At 41.4% G+C, this 22286-nt stretch overlaps 1 protein-coding gene across 2 annotated transcripts in view; it reads right to left on the bottom strand.

Annotated features, from left to right (window-relative positions):
* Positions 1-882: 882 nt before the first annotated feature.
* The window catches only part of LOC311113316 (kinesin light chain 1-like), a 41881-nt gene continuing 20477 nt past the window's right edge, over positions 883-22286 (bottom strand). The window contains exons 5-16 of one of the 2 annotated variants that reach the window (XM_084156537.1): positions 21773-22001; positions 21466-21553; positions 20817-20918; positions 20184-20357; positions 17672-17771; positions 15334-15383; positions 14681-14736; positions 14449-14557; positions 13948-14064; positions 5929-6053; positions 2951-3014; positions 883-2653 (exon numbers count right to left, since the gene is read on the bottom strand). In XM_084156537.1, the coding sequence (XP_084012663.1) occupies positions 2570-2653; positions 2951-3014; positions 5929-6053; positions 13948-14064; positions 14449-14557; positions 14681-14736; positions 15334-15383; positions 17672-17771; positions 20184-20357; positions 20817-20918; positions 21466-21553; positions 21773-22001 (1298 nt within the window). In that variant the 3' untranslated portion in view covers positions 883-2569. Of the gene's footprint in view, positions 2654-2950; positions 3015-5928; positions 6054-6953; positions 9647-13947; positions 14065-14448; positions 14558-14680; positions 14737-15333; positions 15384-17671; positions 17772-20183; positions 20358-20816; positions 20919-21465; positions 21554-21772; positions 22002-22286 lie in introns of those variants that run through there. The other variant, XM_084156538.1, reaches the window with a different exon arrangement.

Raw genomic sequence — 22286 nt, 5'->3', positions numbered from 1 at the left:
GGATTGGGAGAATGTCATATCAGATGAAACAAAAATATAACTTTTTGGTAAAAACTCAACTCGTCGTGTTTGGAGGACAAAGAATGCTGAGTTGCATCCAAAGAACACCATACCTACTGTGAAGCATGGGGGTGGAAACATCATGCTTTGGGGCTGTTTTTCTGCAAAGGGACCAGGACGACTGATCCGTGTAAAGGAAAGAATGGATGGGGCCATGTATCGTGAGATTTTGAGTGAAAACCTCCTTCCATCAGCAAGGGCATTGAAGATGAAACGTGGCTGGGTCTTTCAGCATGACAATGATCCCAAACACACCGCCCGGGCAACGAAGGAGTGGCTTCGTAAGAAGCATTTCAAGGTCCTGGAGTGGCCTAGCCAGTCTTCAGATCTCAACCCCATACATTTTTTTGGGAGGGAGTTGAAAGTCCGTGTTGCCCAGCGACAGCCCCAAAACATCACTGCTCTAGAGGAGATCTGCATGGAGGAATGGGCCAAAATACCATTAACAGTGTGTGAAAACCTTGTGAAGACCTACAGAAAATGTTTGACCTGTGTCATTGCCAACAAAGGGTATATAACAAAGTATTGAGAAACTTTTGTTATTGACCAAATACTTATTTTCCACCATAATTTGCAAATAAATTCATTAAAAATCCTACAATGTGATTTTCTGGATTCTTTTTCTCATTTTGTCTGTCATAGTTGACGTGTACCTATGATGAAAATTACAGGCCTCTTTCATCTTTTTAAGTGGGAGAACTTGCACAATTGGTGGCTGACTAAATACTTTTTTCCCCCACTGTATTAAGCACTGGAGTGATACATTTTAAATCTTACAATCATATATAAACAAATATTAATCATATTAAAAAACATTCACAATTCAAGCTTAATGATATTTTTATCTCAATACTATATTCATATGATGGATTAATACAAACTCAATAAAATGTTACCAATCATTATATTTATGCATAATCATTTTTCAATATATAATGTAATATCTGTCCTACAACTGGTAAATAGATCTTTCATGGCTGAATGAAAACAAATGTCTTACTTTTGGCATCTCTCCAGCAACGTTCTTAGGGAGGAAAAGCTATAGAGAAAATGACCATTCCCTTTCAACATTGGAACATTTCGACATCCATACAAAGTTAGCCTTAGCTTGTCACTTATTATCATGCCAAACAATTACAATTTTGCTGTGAGGCTAGACTGTTGGGCTTGACAATGAGCAATGGAGTGGTCAAGAGCACAAACAGATCTGAGACCAGGCTAGATATGGCTTAGCTACACTCTTAGAAAAAAAAAAAGTGCTATCTAGAACCTAAAAGGGTTCTTTGGCTGTCCCCATAGGAGAAACCTTTCAAGAACCCTTTTTGGTTCCAAGTAGAACCCTTTTGAGTTCCATGTAAAACCCTTTACACAGAGGGTTCTACATGGAACCCAAAATAGTTATACCAGGAACTAAACAGGGTTATTCTATGGGGACACCTGAAGAACCCTTTTTTCTACGAGTGTATTGCATGAATTGGAACTAAGATACAGCATTGGAAAGTATAGCTTTCGGAAACACTAGATCCCTGACCCTGAGATAAATAATTACTGTATTAGGTTCTTATACAGTGCCTGAAGAAACAACATAACCAGGTCAATATGTGGTTACCATCTAACCTAAAATGATAATTACATCATGACATTTGGCCTTTACTGAGTAAGTACTTAGATTAAGGTTAATTTCAGTAGCTGCACTTTCCCCCAGAGTTATTTGTGCTCATATTGCTCCTTTACTTGAAAATCTCTGAGGAACACCCTAATTAATGAACATGGTCAAAAAAGAAGTAATTTGGAACAAGCTAACAGGGCCACTTTAATTATGTTACACTCAACAATGCTAAAGGCTAAACTGTAGTAGCTATATAAACAAGAAATCTCTGGTTCCAAACTATTTTCTTAATGTACATTGTTATTAGGTGAAGTACCCCTTTAAATCTCAGATATATTTTATTCTATATTCTAAATTCATGATTATGATCTTCATGACTTAATTACTATTTAACAACAGTACCGAGTATCTTCATGGTTATGGAAAGGGGGAGAAAACACTGTAAAAAGAAGTGTAACGGCTAAATTGGACAGCTCTTGAAAATAATAATCCTCTCCGATTTGGGAAGAGTGCTTTCGGAAGCTGCAGGTATAGTGAATAATAGATCCAGGCTTGGTCTCCACGGGAAACGCGAAACACTATTGTCCACAATACACTGCCCTGAGAGTCTGATTGCACAGTGCACCTTAAGGGGATTTGTATCAAACTAAGCCAAGCAGTAACGATTTTCGCTGTCTGATCTCACAATATATTATTACATTAAAACCAAGCAAATTTTTACAATATATTTTTTGTATTCTACAGAAAGTCTACAACATTAATACAATGTCTAGAAAGCAGCAATAACATTAAACAGTGTTTAAATGTAGGAATGGAAACTACAGAATTTAGGTGTAGAATGGCACAAGTGAAAATTAAACAACATCATATTTGGAAAAACTGTTGGGAGTGTGTGTGTGTTCAGTTTCCAGTTCCACTGTAGAGCTCAACAGTACTGGAACTCAGGTACCTGCTCTGCCTTAGCCTCCTGCCACCTGCTGGACTCTGTAGATAGAGAGAGAGAGAGAGAGAGACAGGAGGAGGAGGGAGAGAAGGAGACACAGAGAGAAAATGAAAGAAATACAGATTTAAAAAACAAAACATAAAAATACTAGGTCATGCTTTATCGCTAAACTTGTTTCTGAAGAGAGAGAATGGCGGGGTTGTTTTTAGAACCGGTATCTTGTTCCTGGGTGAACTAAGGTGAACTATCCAGCAGGCAGCTGATAAATTGCTACAAGGCCATAATGCAAACTAAGCAAGAAGTATGAACACCAGTATATCCATTAGGGGACGAGTTACCTGAAAGGAGTCATCGTCATCACTGCTCTTGTTCAAGTAGTTCAGAGAGGCAGCTCGTTTCATACTGCAAAGGAAAAACAAAGTATTTTCATTGGAGTGGGTCTTAAGCAAATTTACATTAAATGTCTTATGCTTTGGCGAGTGTGTGTGTGTGTCTTTGTGTGTGTGAGGCCACTGAAGGGTACTGGACCTAGCATGAAAAGAGGAGTGTATCATGTTGTGTGAATTTGTGTGTCAAACGAATGTCACAACATTTTAATTTGTTAAGTGCATTTCATTTTGTTTGATAATGATTTAGTAACACCGTTACTGAATATCTGCTCAGAATAGCATAGCTCCATGTGAGATTCATCATTATTATAACTGTACATTTAAGATAATTTTCTTGCTATTTATCTTCAATTGAATCTTATACAGAAATGTTGGGTTGGTGGTCCTAATAAAGTAGGACCACCAACTCAATATCTAAAATAAAAAACACTGCAGCATTTTCCTTAACCAAAAATGCAGTGTCAGACTATCTGCTGTAGTTGCAGAAACACAATTGTAAGATAGTGAAAATTGGAGTGGAGAGGGGATAAAAAAATGTTGAGGTACTTGGTTAAAATAATTTACTATGTGTGAATATTGTTGTCCATAATCTAAATCTATATTTTTTAAGCCAGGGTATTTTGACACTATTGAGACAGCATGGAAATCAGATGGGGATACAGGCGGGTGGGAGACACATTGGGATAGGTGAACATGGGGATTGAACCCTGGTCTCCAGTGGGGAGATTACAATGTCAATAATCAATTAACTATAATGGCTTGGGAGTATGAACATGTCGTAGTAAATATATTTACTCGTAGTGAATATAAATGTTATAGATGTGTAAGATGTTGTGCAAAGACCTATTTAGGTCAGGAGCTTGTTTTCAATAAATGCTGTTCCTATGCAAGAACAATGGACAGAGGACCATATCTTGTCACCAGGTGGCCAAGGACAACACCCACGCCACAGGCCACAATCACTTGCTGCTCCCCACGAGTTTCCCTTGAGACACACACACACACACACATCTCACTGTGGACGCACACTCATTCTCAACTTGACACACATACACACACACATCTCACTGTGGACGCACACTCATTCTCAACTTGACACACATACACACACACACACACACATCTTACTGTGGACGCACACTCATTCTCAACTTGACACACATACACACACACACACACACACACACACACATCTCACTGTGGACGCACACACATTCTCAACTTGACACACATACACACACACACACACACACACACACACATCTCACTGTGGACGCACACTCATTCTCAACTTGACACACATACACACACACACACACATCTCACTGTGGACGCACACACATTCTCAACTCCCCTGTCTACTGGTCGGGTGCCAAGGGCAGAGGACTCTGCCGTGCACCAATGGGGCTTCTGCTCTGGACAGAGCAGACCCGCCTCCTACGCCTCGGGAACCAATCAAGGGACTAGAAGAAGGACCCCTTCCTTTATGTTACATTGTATAAAGTAATGCTGTAAACTCTGTTTTTTATCCTTCTCAACTGTCTCCATAAGAGGCAATTGATTGGGTCCATGCATTGGGCCCATGCATGTAGCTTGAGCAGTACCAGCTATCTCTGTTTTAATAAACTGCCTTTTGCTTAAGCAAATTCCTCTCTGTCTAGCGTCGTTGGTTTTGTACTTCCTCTCCTCATTATGGTTTCACCAACAAACACATAACTAAAGTTGGCAAATAATTAGTAGGAAACCACTTTATCATTATTATAATGGCGTCATATTTACTTTAGACAGATAGCTGTGTTGCCACATTAGCTTGCAACTATCGTCATAAAAACCTAGCAATTCTAACGTTAGCTAACTAAAATACAGCGGTTTTCATTCAATCTTAGCTAGCCAACATTATACTACATCTAAAGTAATTCTGACGACAAAGGTTTTGCCTAACTATTTGCTTACTTTAGAAATGTAATTGTATTTCCAGCCACTATAATACACTGTAGAATAAATCTTCATCAGCGGAATGCATTGAGGTGAACTGTCAGTCGACCAATGCCATAACAACATTCAGTTACTGATTGGTTGTTGGAAATAACAAATATTTTACATGACAACATTAAGAAAAGACGACGCACTAGGGGCTTTATTTTTCGTGTGGCGTAGCGTACGTTAGTTGGCTATTTCGGCATGTAAACAGGCGCTCTGGAATTTACCACCCCTGCGCCTAATCCAACCTGGTGTCTGAGCATTTCTTATTAAACATTTACCAAAATTTACGCACTGCAAAAATTGAGCATGGAAATTAGTCTTCCTCTATTATTTAATGTTCCTACAGTGAGGGTTCAACCAACGATGCATACAAACCCTGGGTTGCTGTTGCTATGTCTTGGCCAATGAGAGGCTTTGAAGCCACTGTTGACCTTAACAAGGGCCCCAGGACTAGTGGAGGCAAAATAACCCCATAACATCAAAGATCCACCACCATATTTTACAGTAGGTATGAGGTTATTCTCTGCATATGCATCCGTTTTGAGACGCCAAACCCACCAGTGGTGTGCGTGGCCAAAGAGCTCTATTTTCATGCCATCTGACCATAGCACCAGTTTCAATCCAAGTGCCAATGCCGTTTTGCAAACTCCCGGCGCTGCTATTGTCAGATGGGTCTTGGGTCCTTCTAAAGGCAGGTGGCTACGCCTCTTACGTGGGAGCACAGGCCAAATCTTCCCGCCAAATCGTACCTGAACACTGTTATTCCAGCAGCTACCAGAGGCAACACTGGGGTCTGAGGTTATCATGTAATCTTCAAAGCATTTTATTCTCTGATCCTTGCCACTTTATTATGGCCATTTAGAGCTATCTGAATGAAACATTCTTACATAATGGGGTGTGAGGACTCACTAGGCACTGTGTGTTTGTGCATGTTTATAACTTACTGGGGGTTGCGTGGGTCGGGGGGACCGTTCCCCTGTAGTTTCTTCACCAGCATCTCACTGCTTCGCCGTATGATGTCCCGGAGCTTCCCCATCGATCCTGCCCTCCTCAGGCCCCCACTGCCATCCTGAAAAAACACCAGGGTCAGGCAGTCCTGTAAACTCAGTCTCCCAATCCATTCCTGAAAGACCCCAGGGGGTGTGCACATTTTTATTCCAGTCCAGCCCAAACATACCTGATTGCTTTGACAAATTGTCTCCAAAGAGCATCAGCAATAAACTTCCTTTACAATACCCAATGTTTTTTTGTGCTGGCCTAGAACAAAAGCCTGCAGACCTTGTGGCTCTCCAGGGGTGTATCTCAACTATTAAAGTGGCTTACTCATACTCACCTTGTCTCCTTTCCTTCATCTGTACTGATGGGTTAGGGTTAGTACTGGACGATTAAAATCAAGTCCACAAATTGTTATCCACCCTATGGTTTTTACTGTTCAGTATTTTTCAGACCAGTGCAAATGAAGGCGGCTGATGAGAAGAAGCTACCTAACCCTGCCCTCGCTAAGGCAGTCAAGGGCATTATTTCAAAATCAGTACTTCTCCAGTAGGGGGCAGGAGAGATAAGAATTGACAGTGTGTCGAAGACAATACATTTCAAACACAAAAATGCATGAATAGGATGGAATAGGAAGCTGTAGAAATGCTTTGCTTTGAGAAACTAGTCTTTGATGCCCTACCACCACTGAAGCAAACCTTCAGTCCTTAGAGACTTAAACTGACACGAAGCGCACACTTCGAAGGAGAATGTACAAGTGCACACTTCAGGTAGAAGGGGGTGAAATGTAATTGGATTAATCTGCATTTTAGTATGACAGTGAAGCTATCATGCGCCAGAGCATCCAGGTAGTGAAACTAGGTCAATGGACTCCAGAGGGGGGAGAGAAAGAGTGTGTGGGAGAGAGCGAGAGCATATTGGATGTGCGGTTCTCCCTCAGGTTGGTTTCCACAAGCATCCAGCCAAAGAAAAGCCCAAAATGAAAGTCTTTATTTTCAGTCGATGTCAAACAAAGTTAAGAGACACATTCATCACAATGTAACAAAGCGAGGGTGTACGTAGGCCTACATAATGCCAGGACAGGGGTATCAGTAATGGAGAGCACAACGTTCTACAGACAGACCGATGAAAAAAAGGTGTGACATAGCTAGATTGCTCCACTACATAGGCCTACCAGCCCGACAGCCAGTGTGTTTCAGAATTGGCTAGCTCCACTATTACTGCTTTTCAGAATCGGTTAGCGACATTGGAGCCGTCTCTTTACACTGAGATACCAAAATGCCACAGTTACATGGAAATTGCATTTTCATATGGTAACAAATAGTGTAATTACTTTTAACTATTCAATAACTACACATTAACTAATAGTCTCGTAGTACTGCATCAGTTTTGGTAAAGCACATGCACTTTCTTTTAAACCATTATCTGTAAATGTACTATAATTGAGTATATACCTGCACTGATTGTGAAACAGTTCTTATATAATAGTTAAAAGTCCTTATAGAGTAACTACACGGCATACAGGCAACTTCAATTTGGTGGTGTTGGCTAATGCTGAAAAGACTGGCTAGCTAGAAGGTTAGTTACTAGTACTACACGTATTCAGACTAAAATACATTGTTCCCCTCGTTCCTTCTTTATACTAACTAAACTAAAGTGACTGAAACATGGGAAATAGAAAAGAAACTGGAACAGTTAAGTAGTGGACATCCGTGAGTACATTTCAAGCTGCAGTGTTGTTTGAAAAATCTTTCCATTCAGGTAACATAACACTGTTCAACGATGCCTCACAATATTGTCACACCTAACTTAAAATACCCAATCTACAGCAGATCTTTAAGCTGCTATAAGCATAGCATGACAATGTCATCAGGAGCAATCAAAATCTGATGTCAATTTATAACGTATAGCTTATGAGCAGCCAGATAGGTCACATGTCACTGTGTTCAAGGTAACTAAGTTGTTGGCTGACAAGGTAGCTAACATTTGTCGTTTCATATGTGCCATGGCTATTCATAGAGGTGTCATAAACTAACATAAGCTGTTATGACTGCCTTACGTCATGACAGGGTAAAGTAGGCTTTTAAGATGAGGATAACAAGAGAGAGAGAGCTGTGCCAGGAACAACAAGATGACCATCACGCTAAAACCAAATAATGGACCTCACGAAATTTCACTCAAAATACAAAGTCAAATACAACGACTTTGTGCGGCAGTGTACATTAATTTGTGTGTTTCTGTGTCTCTGGTGTTTGTGTCCCTTTTCAATGGCTACTTCAATACATGAAACAAGATTCTCTCTTGCTTGGAGCATAATTACAGAGAAAATCACATTTTTCAAGCCATGGCTTTGGAAAAGCAACTTGCACAATGCCATTCAATTCAAAGACTTAGTTTGAACCTACATTTAGCAAGCTGTTCCTCTTCAAAAGTCAATACCATAATCAGGCACTGACACCACCATTATTCCTGATCCTATGGCTATATAATAATAATAATGGCTTTAAAATATTAAGCAATTGCTTAGAGGGACAATGCAAAGATAAATAAGCATGATGATAAACACTGTTTAATATTTTCTTAAATAGCATAAAAGTAAACTAAATAAAAACCATAAAACAGGAGACATCGATACACTAATCTCAATAAAACACATAAGTAATCAATGTGTAAACTCAAAAGGTGCTTGTAAGTGGCGACGTGACTTGGAATCATTATAATAGCGTCACAATATTTTGTATTTTCTTACATCTGCTCCCATATAACATAATAGTACGCATTAATATTTTACAAGGGTCATGGTCACACTTAAAACAAGTTGCAAGTTAAAATAAGTGAAAATAAAAAAAGGCACCTAGGTAGTTCAATCCTGGTCAAATGTCAGGACAAAAAGCTGTCTGCAGCAAAATAAAAAAACAGTACTGTAGCTAGCTGCACTGTTATAGCTGTAACAAAACAGGATACAAATTCTGACTGGTCTCATTTGGTAGTGGACTAATAATTGATGCCATTATAACTGTGTGACTGTGCTTGGTGGAAATATGAAGATCAATTGAAAAGCAATCATATTTGCATACAAGGAGAACAGAAAAGAGGGAAAATCAAACAACCAATCCAAAGCTTTGATAGTTAAGTTTCCGGTGTTCAATTGGCCTCTGGTGCCACTGTCCACCATCTCTTATTGGTTAGAATATCATACATAGTACACAAGTGATGACACAGCAAGAGAAAAGGGAGAGACAAAGAGGGGGAGAGATGGATAGAGGAAGAGAAAGATGATGTGATGCAGCATGATGAGAGAAATGAGAGGGCATGAACGAAAGAGCAATTTAGCTAGAGAGGGAGAGAAAATGCAAGAGGAAGAGGGTAAGAGATGAGGAGAAGCAGGGCAGAGTGTGGAAAATGCAGGGAGATAGAGAACATGTGAGAGAGAGAGCGAGGGAAAGTGTGTGAGAGAGAAAGAGGCGGAGGTGAAAGGGATAATCCGTTTTGGGCCAGAATTTGGAGTGGGGATGAAGGAGGTGTCCTCCATGAGAGATTAGAAGAGGCTTCACACAGAGGGAATGACAAACGGCATCCATTTTGATTCGATTGGCGTGATTTGATTGGTTGGCTTGATTTGATTGGTTGAGGAGAGTGACGGAGGAAGGTCATCCCGCTGATTTAGGCCTAATGAAGGAGAGAAAGAGAAGAAGAGAAAGAGAAGAAGAAGAAAAGTAGAGAGAAAGCAACAGAAAAAAAAGAGAGATTGAGGAGAGAGTGAGAACCAGAACGAGGAGAAAGCGAGAGATGCAGCAAGAAAGAGAAGAGAAACACACAGGTAGAAAAACATGAGGTTAACACACCCTTCTAGAGAAGAATAAAGCAAGATTAAAAGATCAAAGCTTAGAACATTAATTTATGACCAATATTAATAAATCAGTATCAAACGTGACTGTACATTTGCACCTGTCATAGTGAATTAAAATGTAGAAGACAGACAGTGTAGGGCCACAAATGATTGACAATTATATCACAGTAATCATTTGAAAAGGTTTAGAGAAGACAAAGCTTTTGTAGTATTCACTAGGCTGCACTGAACGCATTATCGAAGAGTCAGCTAATGACATCAGTGTGAGCCGCAGTGGGACTCGAGGGGCACCTTGGCAGTCTGCTCACCCTGCAATGCAGTGTGCACCTAGCCATTTACAGTAGGGACCAGGTCTGTGGAGAATCTGCTTTAAAACTGGTCAGAAACCATTATACACTGAGTATACCAAACACTAGGAACACCTAATATTGAACAGCCTCAATTCGTCGGGGTATGGACTCTACAAGGTGTCGAAAGCATTCCACAGGAATGCTGGCCCATGTTGACTCCAATGCTTCCGACAATTGTGTCAAGTTGGCTGGATGTCCTTTGGATGGTGGACCATTCTTGATACATACGGGAAACGGTTGAGCGTGAAAAACCCCAGCATCGTTGCAGTTCTTGACACAAACCGGTGCGCCTGGCACCTACTACCATACCCCGTTCAAAAGGCACTTACATTTTTTGTCTTGCCCATTCACCCTCTGAATGACACAATCCATGCCTCAATTGTCTCAAGGCTTAAAAATCCCTCTTCAACCCGCCTCCTCCCCTTTATCGACACTGATTGAAGTCGATTTAACAAGTCATATCAATAAGGGATTATAGATTTCACCTCGATTCACCTGGTCAGTCTGTCATGTATACTTAGTATATATTAAACCAAGTATAACATACAGAGACGTGATTAGAGGATATTAGTTATTTATTAATAAAATGTCTTCTGGATTGACAAGTTGCTGACAAAGAACCAAATCTATGTTAGAAATACACTACATGACCAAAAGTATGTGGACACCTGCTCGTCAAACATCTCATTCCAAAATCATGGGCATTAATATGGAGTTGGTTCCCCCTTTGCTGCTATAACAGCCTCCACTCTTCTGGGAAGGCTTGACTACAGTGAGGGAAAAAAGTATTTGATCCCCTGATAAAAATATCATTAAGCTTGAATTGTGAATGTTTTTTAATATGATTAATATTTGTTTATATATGATTGTAAGATTTAAAATGTATCACTCCGGTGCTATATATGTGTTGAGATGTATGTATGTATGTATGTATGTATGTATGTATGTATGTATGTATGTATGTATGTATGTATGTATGTATGTATGTATGTATGTATATATATATATATATATATATATATATACATACAGTGAGGGAAAAAAGTATTTGATCCCCTGCTGATTTTGTACGTTTGCCCACTGACAAAGACATGATCAGTCTATAATTTTAATGGTAGGTTTATTTGAACAGTGAGAGACAGAATAACAACAAAAAATCCTGAGAAACACATGTAAAAAATGTTATAAATTGATTTGCATTTTAATGAGGGAAATAAGTATTTGACCCCTCTGCAAAACATGACTTAGTACTTGGTGGCAAAACCCTTGTTGGCAATCACAGAGGTCAGACGTTTCTTGTAGTTGGCCACCAGGTTTGCACACATCTCAGGAGGGATTTTGTCCCACTCTTCTTTGCAGATCTTCTCCAAGTCATTAAGGTTTTGAGGCTGATGTTTGGCAACTCGAACCTTCAGCTCCCTCCACATATTTTCTATGGGATTAAGGTCTGGAGACTGGCTAGGCCACTCCAGGACCTTAATGTGCTTCTTCTTGAGCCACTCCTTTGTTGCCTTGGCCATGTGTTTTGGGTCATTGTCATGCTGGAATACCCATCTATGACCCATTTTCAATGCCCTGGCTGGAGGTTCTCACCCAAGATTTGATGGTACATGGCCCCGTCCATCGTCCCTTTGATGCGGTGAAGTTGTCCTGTCCCCTTAGCAGAAAGACATCCCCAAAGCATGTTTCCACCTCCATGTTTGACGGTGGGGATGGTGTTCTTGGGGTCATAGGCAGCATTCCTCCTCCTCCAAACACGGCGAGTTGAGTTGATGCCAAAGAGCTCCATTTTGGTCTCATCTGACCACAACACTTTCACCCAGTTCTCCTCTGAATCATTCAGATGTTCATTGGCAAACTTCATGTATATGTGTATGTATATGTGCTTTCCTGAGCAGGGGGACCTTGCGGGCACTGCAGGATTTCAGTCCTTCACGACGTAGTGTGTTACCAATTGTTTTCTTGGTGACTATGGACCCAGCTGCCTTGAGATCATTGACAAGATCCTCCCGTGTCGTTCTGGGCTGATTCCTCACCGTTCTCATGATCATTGCAACTCCACGAGGTGAGATCTTGCATGGAGCCCCAGGCCGAGGGAGATTGACAGTTCTTTTGTGTTTCTTCCATTTGCGAATAATCGCACCAACTGTTGTCACCTTCTCACCAAGCTGCTTGGCGATGGTCTTGTAGCCCATTCCAGCCTTGTGTAGGTCTACAATCTTGTCCCTGACATCCTTGGAGAGCTCTTTGGTCTTGGCCATGGTGGAGAGTTTGGAATCTGATTGATTGATTGCTTCTGTGGACAGGTGTCTTTTATACAGGTAACAAACTGAGATTAGGAGCACTCCCTTTAAGAGTGTGCTCCTAATCTCAGCTCGTTACCTGTATAAAAGACACCTGGGAGCCAGAAATCTTTCTGATTGAGAGGGGGTCAAATACTTCTTTCCCTCATCAAAATGAGAATCAATTTATAACATTTTCGACATGCGTTTTCTGGATTTTTTGGTTGTTATTCCGTCTCTCACTGTTCAAATAAACCTACCATTAAAATTATAGACTGATCATTTCTTTGTCAGTGGGCAAATGTACAAAATCAGCAGGGGATCAAATACTTTTTTCCCTCACTGTAGATGTTGGAACATTGCTGCGGGGACTTGCTTCCATTCAGCCACAAGAGCATTAGTGAGGTCGGGCACTGATGTTGGGCGATTAGGCTTGGCTCGCAGTCGGCGTTCCAATTCATCCCAAAGGTGTTCGATGGGGTTGAGGTCAGGGCCCTGTGCAGGCTAGTCATGTTCTTCCACACCGATCTCGACAAACCATTTCTGTATGGACCTCGCTTTGTGCATTGGGCATTGTCATGCTGAAACAGGAAAGGGCCTTCCCCAAACTTTTGCCACAAAGTTGGAAGCACAGAATCTTCTAGAATGTCATTGTTTGCTGTAGCATTAAGATTTCCCTTCACTGGAACTAAGGGGCCTAGCCTGAACCATGAAAAACAGCCCCAGACATTTATTCCTCCTCCACCAAACTTTACAGTTGGCACTTTGCATTGGGGCAGGTAGCGTTCCCCTGGCATCCGTCAGACTGTCAGATGGTGAAGAGTGATTTATCACTCCAGAGAACGTGTTTCCACTGCTCCAGAGTCCAATGGTGGCGAGCTTTACACCACTCCAGCCGATGCTTGGCATTGCGCATGGTGATCAAAGGCTTGTGTGTGGCTGCTTGGCCATGGAAACCCATTTCATGAAGCTCCCAACAAACAGTTCTTGTGCTGACGTTGCTTCCAGAGGCAGTTTGGAACTCGGTAGTGAGTGTTGCAACCGAAGACAGACGCTTCAGCACTCGGCGGTCCCGTTCTGTGAGCTGTTGCCCTACCACTTCTCGGCTGAGCCGTTGTTGCTCCTAGACGTTTCCACTTCACAATAACAGCACTTACAGTTGACCGGGGCAGCTCTAGTAGCCAGAAATTTGACAAACTGACTTGTTGGAAAGGTGGCATCCTATAACGGTGCCACGTTGAAAGTCACTGAGCTCTTCAGTAAGGCCCTTCTACTGCCAATGTTTGTCAATGGAGATAACATGACTGTGTGCTTGATTTTATACACCTGTCAGCAACGGGTGTAGCTGAAATAGCCAAATCCACTAATTTAAAGGGGTGTCCACATACTTTTGTATATATAGTGCATATTTTACACTACATTTGCACTCAATGCCTTCCTAAATAATATATGAAGGCTTAGGTGTGTGTGTCTGTGCAGTGCACTCACCCCATTCCAGTCCACGCTGCCGTCCTCCCCTGCTTCGGAGGCGCTCTCGTATTTGACGCTGCTCAGACTCTCCCTGCTCCTCCTCCCGTCTCCGTCTCTCTGCAGCTCCACCACACCCTGAACAAAACACACAAATCCTTTCAATATTGCTATATCATTTCACCTTTTGTTCTTACATTATTATTGAAAGTAATTGGTGCAACTGATTGGTAAATCAGTAAACCATGCAGTCACTCAAACACACACTCAAGCAAAAAAGTCCATGAATATACAGATGTGCCCTGGATCAAAGGCAAGCAAGAAATAGGGAAATCCTAATACTCAATATGCAACAATAGATCATCAAGTCTCTGTGGATGTCTACATTCAGTTAAAGCATTCCCATAACTGAATATAAACAAGTTTGGATTTCATAGTGTGGATTTAAGCTTGAACGTGTGTGTGTGTTTTTATAAAATGTGAGGGATTAGGCGTGTGTGTGTGTGAGCGAGAGAAGCTGACCTGTTTTCGGGACCTCAAGGCACACTCCTCCAGGGTCTCAGCGGCCTCCATCTTGCCTTGGCGGCGGTACAGAGCTCCCAGATTACGTAGCGTGGTGTTGACAGTGGGGCTGAGGGACACACACACACCAAGGTCACTTCAAAATCACTGCAGTGACTACAGAGATGCTAATCACTACCATTCCTTTGCTTCGGTAATGCTTACAAGTCTTTAAGTGGACTTATTTTCTTACCTGTTCACCTTGCAGTTTTTATACCAGCCGCCATAATCTCCATAGTCATCTTTGCTCTGATGATAGAAGGATAGAGAAGGAGGGGGATAGAGGAGCACAAAAAGACATCACAAAAAGGGTAACCCCTCACATTCTCCAAAATGTCCCTCCGATTGACTCAGCTATTTGACAAACACAGCAGGGCAACATCCTGCTAAAAGACATCTACAACAGAATTCAAATCTGTCCAGACTACCACTGACTGTTAGCAATGTGCACCTTCCCTTGAGGCATGCTTGGGAAGAGCTTTTTGTTGTTGTGGATTTCAGTTAGCAGGAAGTTGCTCCCTCGATGTGTATGATGTCATATCGCTGAGTCTACCCAAAATAAGCATTTTTCCAAAAAAAAATAATTTAGCAGACGCTCTTATGCAAAGCGATTTACAGCAGTGAGTGCATACATTTAGGTTCTTTTACTGGTCCCCCGTGGGAATCAAACCCACAACCCTGGCGTTACAAGCGCCATGCTCTACCAACTGAGCAACACGGGACCAGACAGAACACTGGACCTACCAGAATTGACAAGCAAACAAATAGGCGCTCCTTATAAAAATGGGCACCCCTGCCACATGCCCGCGCTCTCTCACACACAGATACACTTTACATGGCACTCACCTTGCACTCCTCCCGCTCCTCGGCATGCATCCAGATGGGCTTGTTCTCAGCTGCAGAGACAGAGGAGAAAGAGAAAGGTGTGCTGTGTGCTGGCAAAAACATCCCCAACGATTAACAGACAGACGTTGAACAAATGGTAGGATACAGACGTAGACGCCTGCACCTTGCTGACATGTAGGCAATATTAGTTCAACTTTGTTCCCATCCTTCGTGTGACAAGATCCTATCGCAACCTCTCAATCTCAGTAATCGTTAGAGATACGTTGAAACCGCGTTTAAAACAGAGACCAGAGTTCTGATAATCCCTCCAAAATGCACCCCCACCCCACTCCCTCACGGAATCAATTGAGACTTATTTGTTAATTAACCGTGCATTATATTGGCATGGTAAGAAACTCAAGAGAGAGACAAGGTCACAATTCTGCCTCAAATTTATTGAGAATATGGAAATACGTGAAAATAATGTAGGCATGAAAGGCACTTGTGTGTAAAAATACTTAAACCTCAAATCAAAGTCAACCCATCATTTCACATGTTAAATCTTGAGGAGAGATAACAACTTTGATGAAATCATTTCATTAGATTATGGATCAAAAATAACAAATAAATGAAGTATATTTCATATATTTCATAAAATATAATAAATCATTCAAAATAAAATAAACGTCAAACATTCAATAAAAACTCAACATAACGAGAACACAACATGTGATTTGCGAAAGACAATGGAAGGACAGTAAAGAAAAATACATGAGAAATGTAAAGAGGATGTGGTAGCTTACTTGAAATATCTTGGTATGTTAAGCGTGAAAAACACTATCATAATGAAGACATGCTTATCCCCCCCCCAAAAAAACTTTTGACAGTATGATAACCAACCTTTGTCTTCTTTACAGCGACATCATAAGTATTATGCTAGTAGTTATAAGAAAACATTGGCTGTAATAAGTGGTCATGTATGTTATGTGATCCTATAACAGTGTTACGAAGGCATTGTGTCAGACTACTTCAAGAAGTGATTTCCAAAGAAAAGTTTGTGAAATAAGAGACGACTTCATGACAGAAGAACCAAAAAATACAATGAAACATAAAATGTGCCACTATTTTAAAAAGTATGAAAAGTATATAACAAAGTATGGAATTTTACATAAGACAAAAACAAGCAACACAAAACAAACAAAGTCCAGACAATTCCATGCCCTCATGCATGAAGACACACAAAAACCGAGACTTAAATATCTTTGTTCACATTCTTTATATCGCAATTGGTAATAAAGAATTAAATGGTGGACAATATAATAAGCACCACCTATGTAAACCAAGTTGGATTTTGTTCTTGTTTCAGATATGTGCATATTCCACTCCGGGAAAAACCCATCAATGTTTCCACTCACCTTCATTGCTGTGTATCATATGCACACGCCCAGTGATTATCCTACAATGTGACATGGCATTTAGGGTGAAAGTTCAAGAATACCTTTTATGGCACTTTGATCAACCATAACACCTCAAATTAAAACTCTCAGAAACAGCTTGCAAATGCTAGAAAATAGGAAAATGGTCAAGATCCCAGTACATTCAATATGGGAAGAAGTCACATTTTTTCATCTTCTTGGTATCAAAATACTTCTTCCAACGGGGGAATTTAACAAAACAGAATCGGTTAGTTAGTCAGCTGGCACTTAAATAATATTCAACATCTTTACATCTAAAAAAAATTAAATAAAAAAAAAGACTAAACTATCCTTTCATATCCTCTATACTCTTAGTAACCAGTTGCTTTCTTTATAATCTAGAAAGTCAAAAATGATTTCGAAGTATTTCTTGAACAGCTCTTAAATCAGTCTGCTCTAGCCTGCACTGTTCTGTAAGAGGTGGTTGAACCATACACTTCAAGTCGAATATTGATTATGTTCTCATTAGCAATGAACCCCTACACTTCAAGTTGACTTGTCATCCATGTTGTCATTAACTGGGTGTCATAATAACCCATCCTAACAATTGATGGCAAAATGTGACAAATCAGTTAGCATTTTCTGCTGGCAAACTAGCTATGTGTGAAATAACGGTGTTCTACAAATGTCAGAACCACAGACTTATTGTATGTCTATGGTCAGTACAGTCAAGTGCTCTATTGTTCCTTCTAGAAATGTAAGACTTTGAATTCACATAAGGGTTTATGTAAATGACTCACATTGATCTCGATTGACTGAACAGCCATTTCATGTGAAAGCAACACCAGAACGTTTTGAAAAAAGTTTGCAAATAAGGACGCAAAGTGACTACTATCCCCAAGAGTTTGTTGTGGCCCGTTCGAGTTTTGGACTAGTTTGCTCACCATCCACGGATCCAAATTCCTTCTCGTGAGCTTGGGTGAGGATCTCTTTGTAAAGGATTTCCGCCTCCTTGTACTTCCCCTGCTTCAAGTAACACGAAGCCTGGGAGACAAGAGAAAAGGTTCAAACAGTTCAGACATTTCACCTTTGAACTACAAGTATGCACAAAGCAAAATCACTGAACCAGGTGCTATCTATACAAAGCAACAACCATCAAAGTTAGGGCGGCAGGTAGCTTAGTGGTTAAGAGTGTTGTGCCAGTAACCAAAAGGTCGCTGGTTCTAATCCCCGAGCCGACTAGGTAAAAAATCTGTCGATGTGCCCTTGAGCAAGGCACTTAACCCTAATTGCTCCTGTAAGTCGCTCTGGATAAGAGCGTCTGCTAAATGATTAATTATTATTATTATTATTATTAATTATTATCTTTAAAGGAAAACAAAGTTCATTCTCATCCTTGCACCATCTTGTTTAGTCTACCACCAATATACAGTGGGGGAAAAAAGTATTTAGTCAGCTACCAATTGTGCAAGTTCTCCCACTTAAAAAGATGAGAGGCCTGTAATTTTCATCATAGGTACACGTCAACTATGACAGACAAATTGAGAAGAAAAAAATCCAGAAAATCACATTGTACGATTTTTAATGAATTTATTTGCAAATTATGGTGGAAAATAAGTATTTGGTCACCTACAAACAAGCAAGATTTCTGTCTCTCACAGACCTGTAACTTCTTCTTTAAGAGGCTCCTCTGTCCTCCACTCGTTACCTGTATTAATGGCACCTGTTTGAACTTGTTATCAGTATAAAAGACACCTGTCCACAACCTCAAACAGTCACACTCCAAACTCCACTATGGCCAAGACCAAAGAGCTGTCAAAGGACACCAGAAATAAAATTGTAGACCTGCACCAGGCTGGGAAGACTGAATCTGCAATAGGTAAGCAGCTTAGTTTGAAGAAATCAACTGTGGGAGCAATTATTAGGAAATGGAAAACATACAAGACCACTGATAATCTCCCTCGATCTGGGGCTCCACGCAAGATCACAAGATGATCACAAAATGATCACAAGAACGGTGAGCAAAAATCCCAGAACCACACAGGGGGACCTAGTGAATGACCTGCAGAGAGCTGGGACCAAAGTAACAAAGCCTACCATCAGTAACACACTACGCCGCCAGGGACTCAAATCCTGCAGTGCAAGACGTGTCCCCCTGCTTAAGCCAGTACATGTCCAGGCCCGTCTGAAGTTTGCTAGAGTGCATTTGGATGATCCAGAAGAGGATTGGGAGAATGTCATATGGTCAGATGAAACCAAAATAGAACTTTTTGGTCAAAACTCAACTCGTCGTGTTTGGAGGACAAAGAATGCTGAGTTGCATCCAAAGAACACCATACCTACTGTGAAGCATGGGGGTGGAAACATCATGCTTTGGGGCTGTTTTTCTGCAAAGGGACCAGGACGACTGATCCGTGTAAAGGAAAGAATGAATGGGGCCATGTATCGTGAGATTTTGAGTGAAAACCTCCTTCCATCAGCAAGGGCATTGAAGATGAAACGTGGCTGGGTCTTTCAGCATGACAATGATCCCAAACACACCGCCCGGGCAACGAAGGAGTGGCTTCGTAAGAAGCATTTCAAGGTCCTGGAGTGGCCTAGCCAGTCTCCAGATCTCAACCCCATAGAAAACCTTTGGAGGGAGTTGAAAGTCCGTGTTGCCCAGCGACAGCCCCAAAACATCACTGCTCTAGAGGAGATCTGCATGGAGGAATGGGCCAAAATACCAGCAACAGTGTGTGAAAACCTTGTGAAGACTTACAGAAAACGTTTGACCTGTGTCATTGCCAACAAAGGGTATATAACAAAGTATTGAGAAACTTTTGTTATTGACCAAATACTTATTTTCCACCATAATTTGCAAATAAATTCATTAAAAATCCTACAATGTGATTTTCTGGAAAAAAAATTATTCTCATTTTGTCTGTCATAGTTGACGTGTACCTATGATGAAAATTACAGGCCTCTCTCATCTTTTTAAGTGGGAGAACTTGCACAATTGGTGGCTGACTAAATACTTTTTCCCCCCACTGTAAATACAACATATAACAGGATCAAAGAGCTATGGCATGGATGAGCAACTTTGGTTCTCATAGGACAGGGGTGTCAAACTCATTCCATGAAGGGCCTAGTGTCTTTTAAAAATATTTGTATTAAGCCCTAGACAACCAGATGTGGGGAGTTAATTAATCAATCAAGCGCAAGAGAGGAGTGAAATCCCGCAGACACTTGGCCCCTCCGTGGAATTAGTTAGACACCTGTGTCGTAGGGCCTTAGCGTCTGCTGGTTTTTGTTCTTAAATTTGAAACCGCCGTCTGATTTAGACCAGGGAAACCAGGTGTGGGCACTTGTGTCCAATTAGTGTCAGATGAAAGAGAAAACCAGCAGACACGGAGTTGTTCACCACTGAGCAGCAGTAGAGTCAAGCGCGGCAGTCAAGCCAGGCAGCCCCCTCACCAGGTTGTTCTTGGTCTTGGCCACGTTGGGGTCGTCAGGGCCCAGCCTGCGCTCGTAGATCTCCAGGGCACGGCAGTAGTAGTACTCCACCTCCTCGTACTTGCCCTGATTCTGGCACAGCAGGGCCAGGTTGTTCAGCTGCTTGGCCACGTCAGGATGGTCCTTGCCCAGCACCTATATAGGAGGCGAGAGGACAGAAGCATCAACCAACATGAGTTGAGGAGCAGCCAAATAATCATTGGAACATTTCTGGAGATTTCTGGAAACATTGATGTTTTATGGCTGCCATGAAACCATTATAATTATTATGGGACAGAGTGATGGCATAATTTTTTTACGAACCTCAGCTATCATCAAAGCTACAAAAAATTAATTATCATGTAATATGACCTCATATCAACGTCTCGCCATGTTAAAAATGATAATTATGAGCTAGTGATGAACCAGTGATGAACTTCGGTTATAAGCGCCACCTATGTAAAGTTACTTTTCAATTCCAGATTGCGACATTTGCAATTGTTAAGTATATTCATTAGTAATATTGCTAATTGAATGTAGCACAGTACAAATTAACTGACATTGTATCATTGTACCAAGTATGTCTACACTGGTTATGAACTGCACTGGACCTACCTTCTCCCTGATCTCCAGAGCCCTCTTGCAAAGGGGCTCAGCTTCCTTGTACTTCCCCCTCTTGCCATACAACACTGCCAGATTGTTCAGTGTCGCAGCCACCTGAGAAACAGAGAAGGATTAGTGAGCAGCTTTCATCATGTTATGTAGCTGCTCTGTGCCTGCATTGCGGTGAGTCAAACAAGGGAGCCTGTACCGTGCTCCCAAAAGTGCAACTACAAACGTGTCGTCTTATAGACCCCTAACACCACTACATATTGACATTAATTTAATTGACAATAGTCATATTGACATATCACCTTTGGGAGCATTAACACTAGAGTGAGAGAGCACCTTTTGCATTCCTTTTATGCCCGTGTACTTTCCAGGAGCCAGTGATGTGGATGCGTATAAATGCATATTCACTAACTTCTCTCTGGCTAGATGCCTGCCCAAGTGCTGACACAACCAGATTTGCCATTAGGAACGTGCTAAATAGTACATTCCTGTAATGTATTAATGGCCCACATGTTTTAGGATTAGCCAGCCTTTGGAGCCACTGATGGCAGTTTCAACCTGACCTGCTCCAACCCATGATGAACAAAAAAAATTCAGAAAAGTCCCTTTCGTCTAGTGAGAAGAGATTGCTCCATCCGGTATACTAGCTCACCGCAGGGTGGTCTTTCCCAAGGGTTTTCTCCCGGATAGACAGTGCATCGTTGAGCAGGTGAGCCGCCTCCTTGTATTTGTTCTGGTCCCTGAAAAAAAGAAGGAAAATACATAAAAAAAAGAGATCCTGAATAAACTCGGTACAGAAGGGAGAAGCAGTGTGTAGGTAAGTGGCATAGGTGGTTATAGAGGTGTTACATTATAAGGATAAAGGATAGCAGTGTGATAACTCGGCTCCAGCAGGAGAAGGGTTAATATGGTGGCTACAACACAAAGACCAACGCAAAAGCACACACTCAACCACACACCTGTAGACCAGGGCCAGGATGTTGAGCATGGTGGCCACGTCAGGGTGGTCGTGTCCAGATGTCTTCTCCAGGTCCTCCAGGGCCTGTTTGCAGAGGGGCACGGCCACCTCGTAGCGGCCCTGGGAGGCATACTGGATCACCAGGTTGTGGAGGGTCCTCAGGCGGGCCGGGATCTCATAGCCACCCTGCTGGGCTGCGGCCACTGCTGCGCTGTTATGCTGGTGCGGCACTGAAGGAGAGAGACAGGGGAGGGACATATGCTGTTTGTTCATAGGTAGAAGGTTTAGGCAGCTGCTGCAGAGTTTTATGTTCGTATAATGTGGATTTGGAATTCTCTCATTTGCATACAATCCAAAGAACATAAGAGTTGAAGACCAGTAAAATGCCAGTTCTGTGCTGATAAAATGATCAGATGTAAGGTCCTCAGCTCAATATTAGAGCAACACAAGTTCAAATATGGGACCTTAAATAAAAAGAAAGAAATAAGATGACGCAGCAGGTTTTGTTGTCTGAC

The sequence above is a fragment of the Coregonus lavaretus genome, assembly GCF_964263955.1.
Source record: "Coregonus lavaretus genome assembly, chromosome: 40".
In the NCBI taxonomy this organism is placed as follows: Eukaryota; Metazoa; Chordata; class Actinopteri; order Salmoniformes; family Salmonidae; genus Coregonus; species Coregonus lavaretus.
Note: the sequence above shows the minus strand (reverse complement) of the source record. Positions and strands in the feature narration are given on the sequence as shown.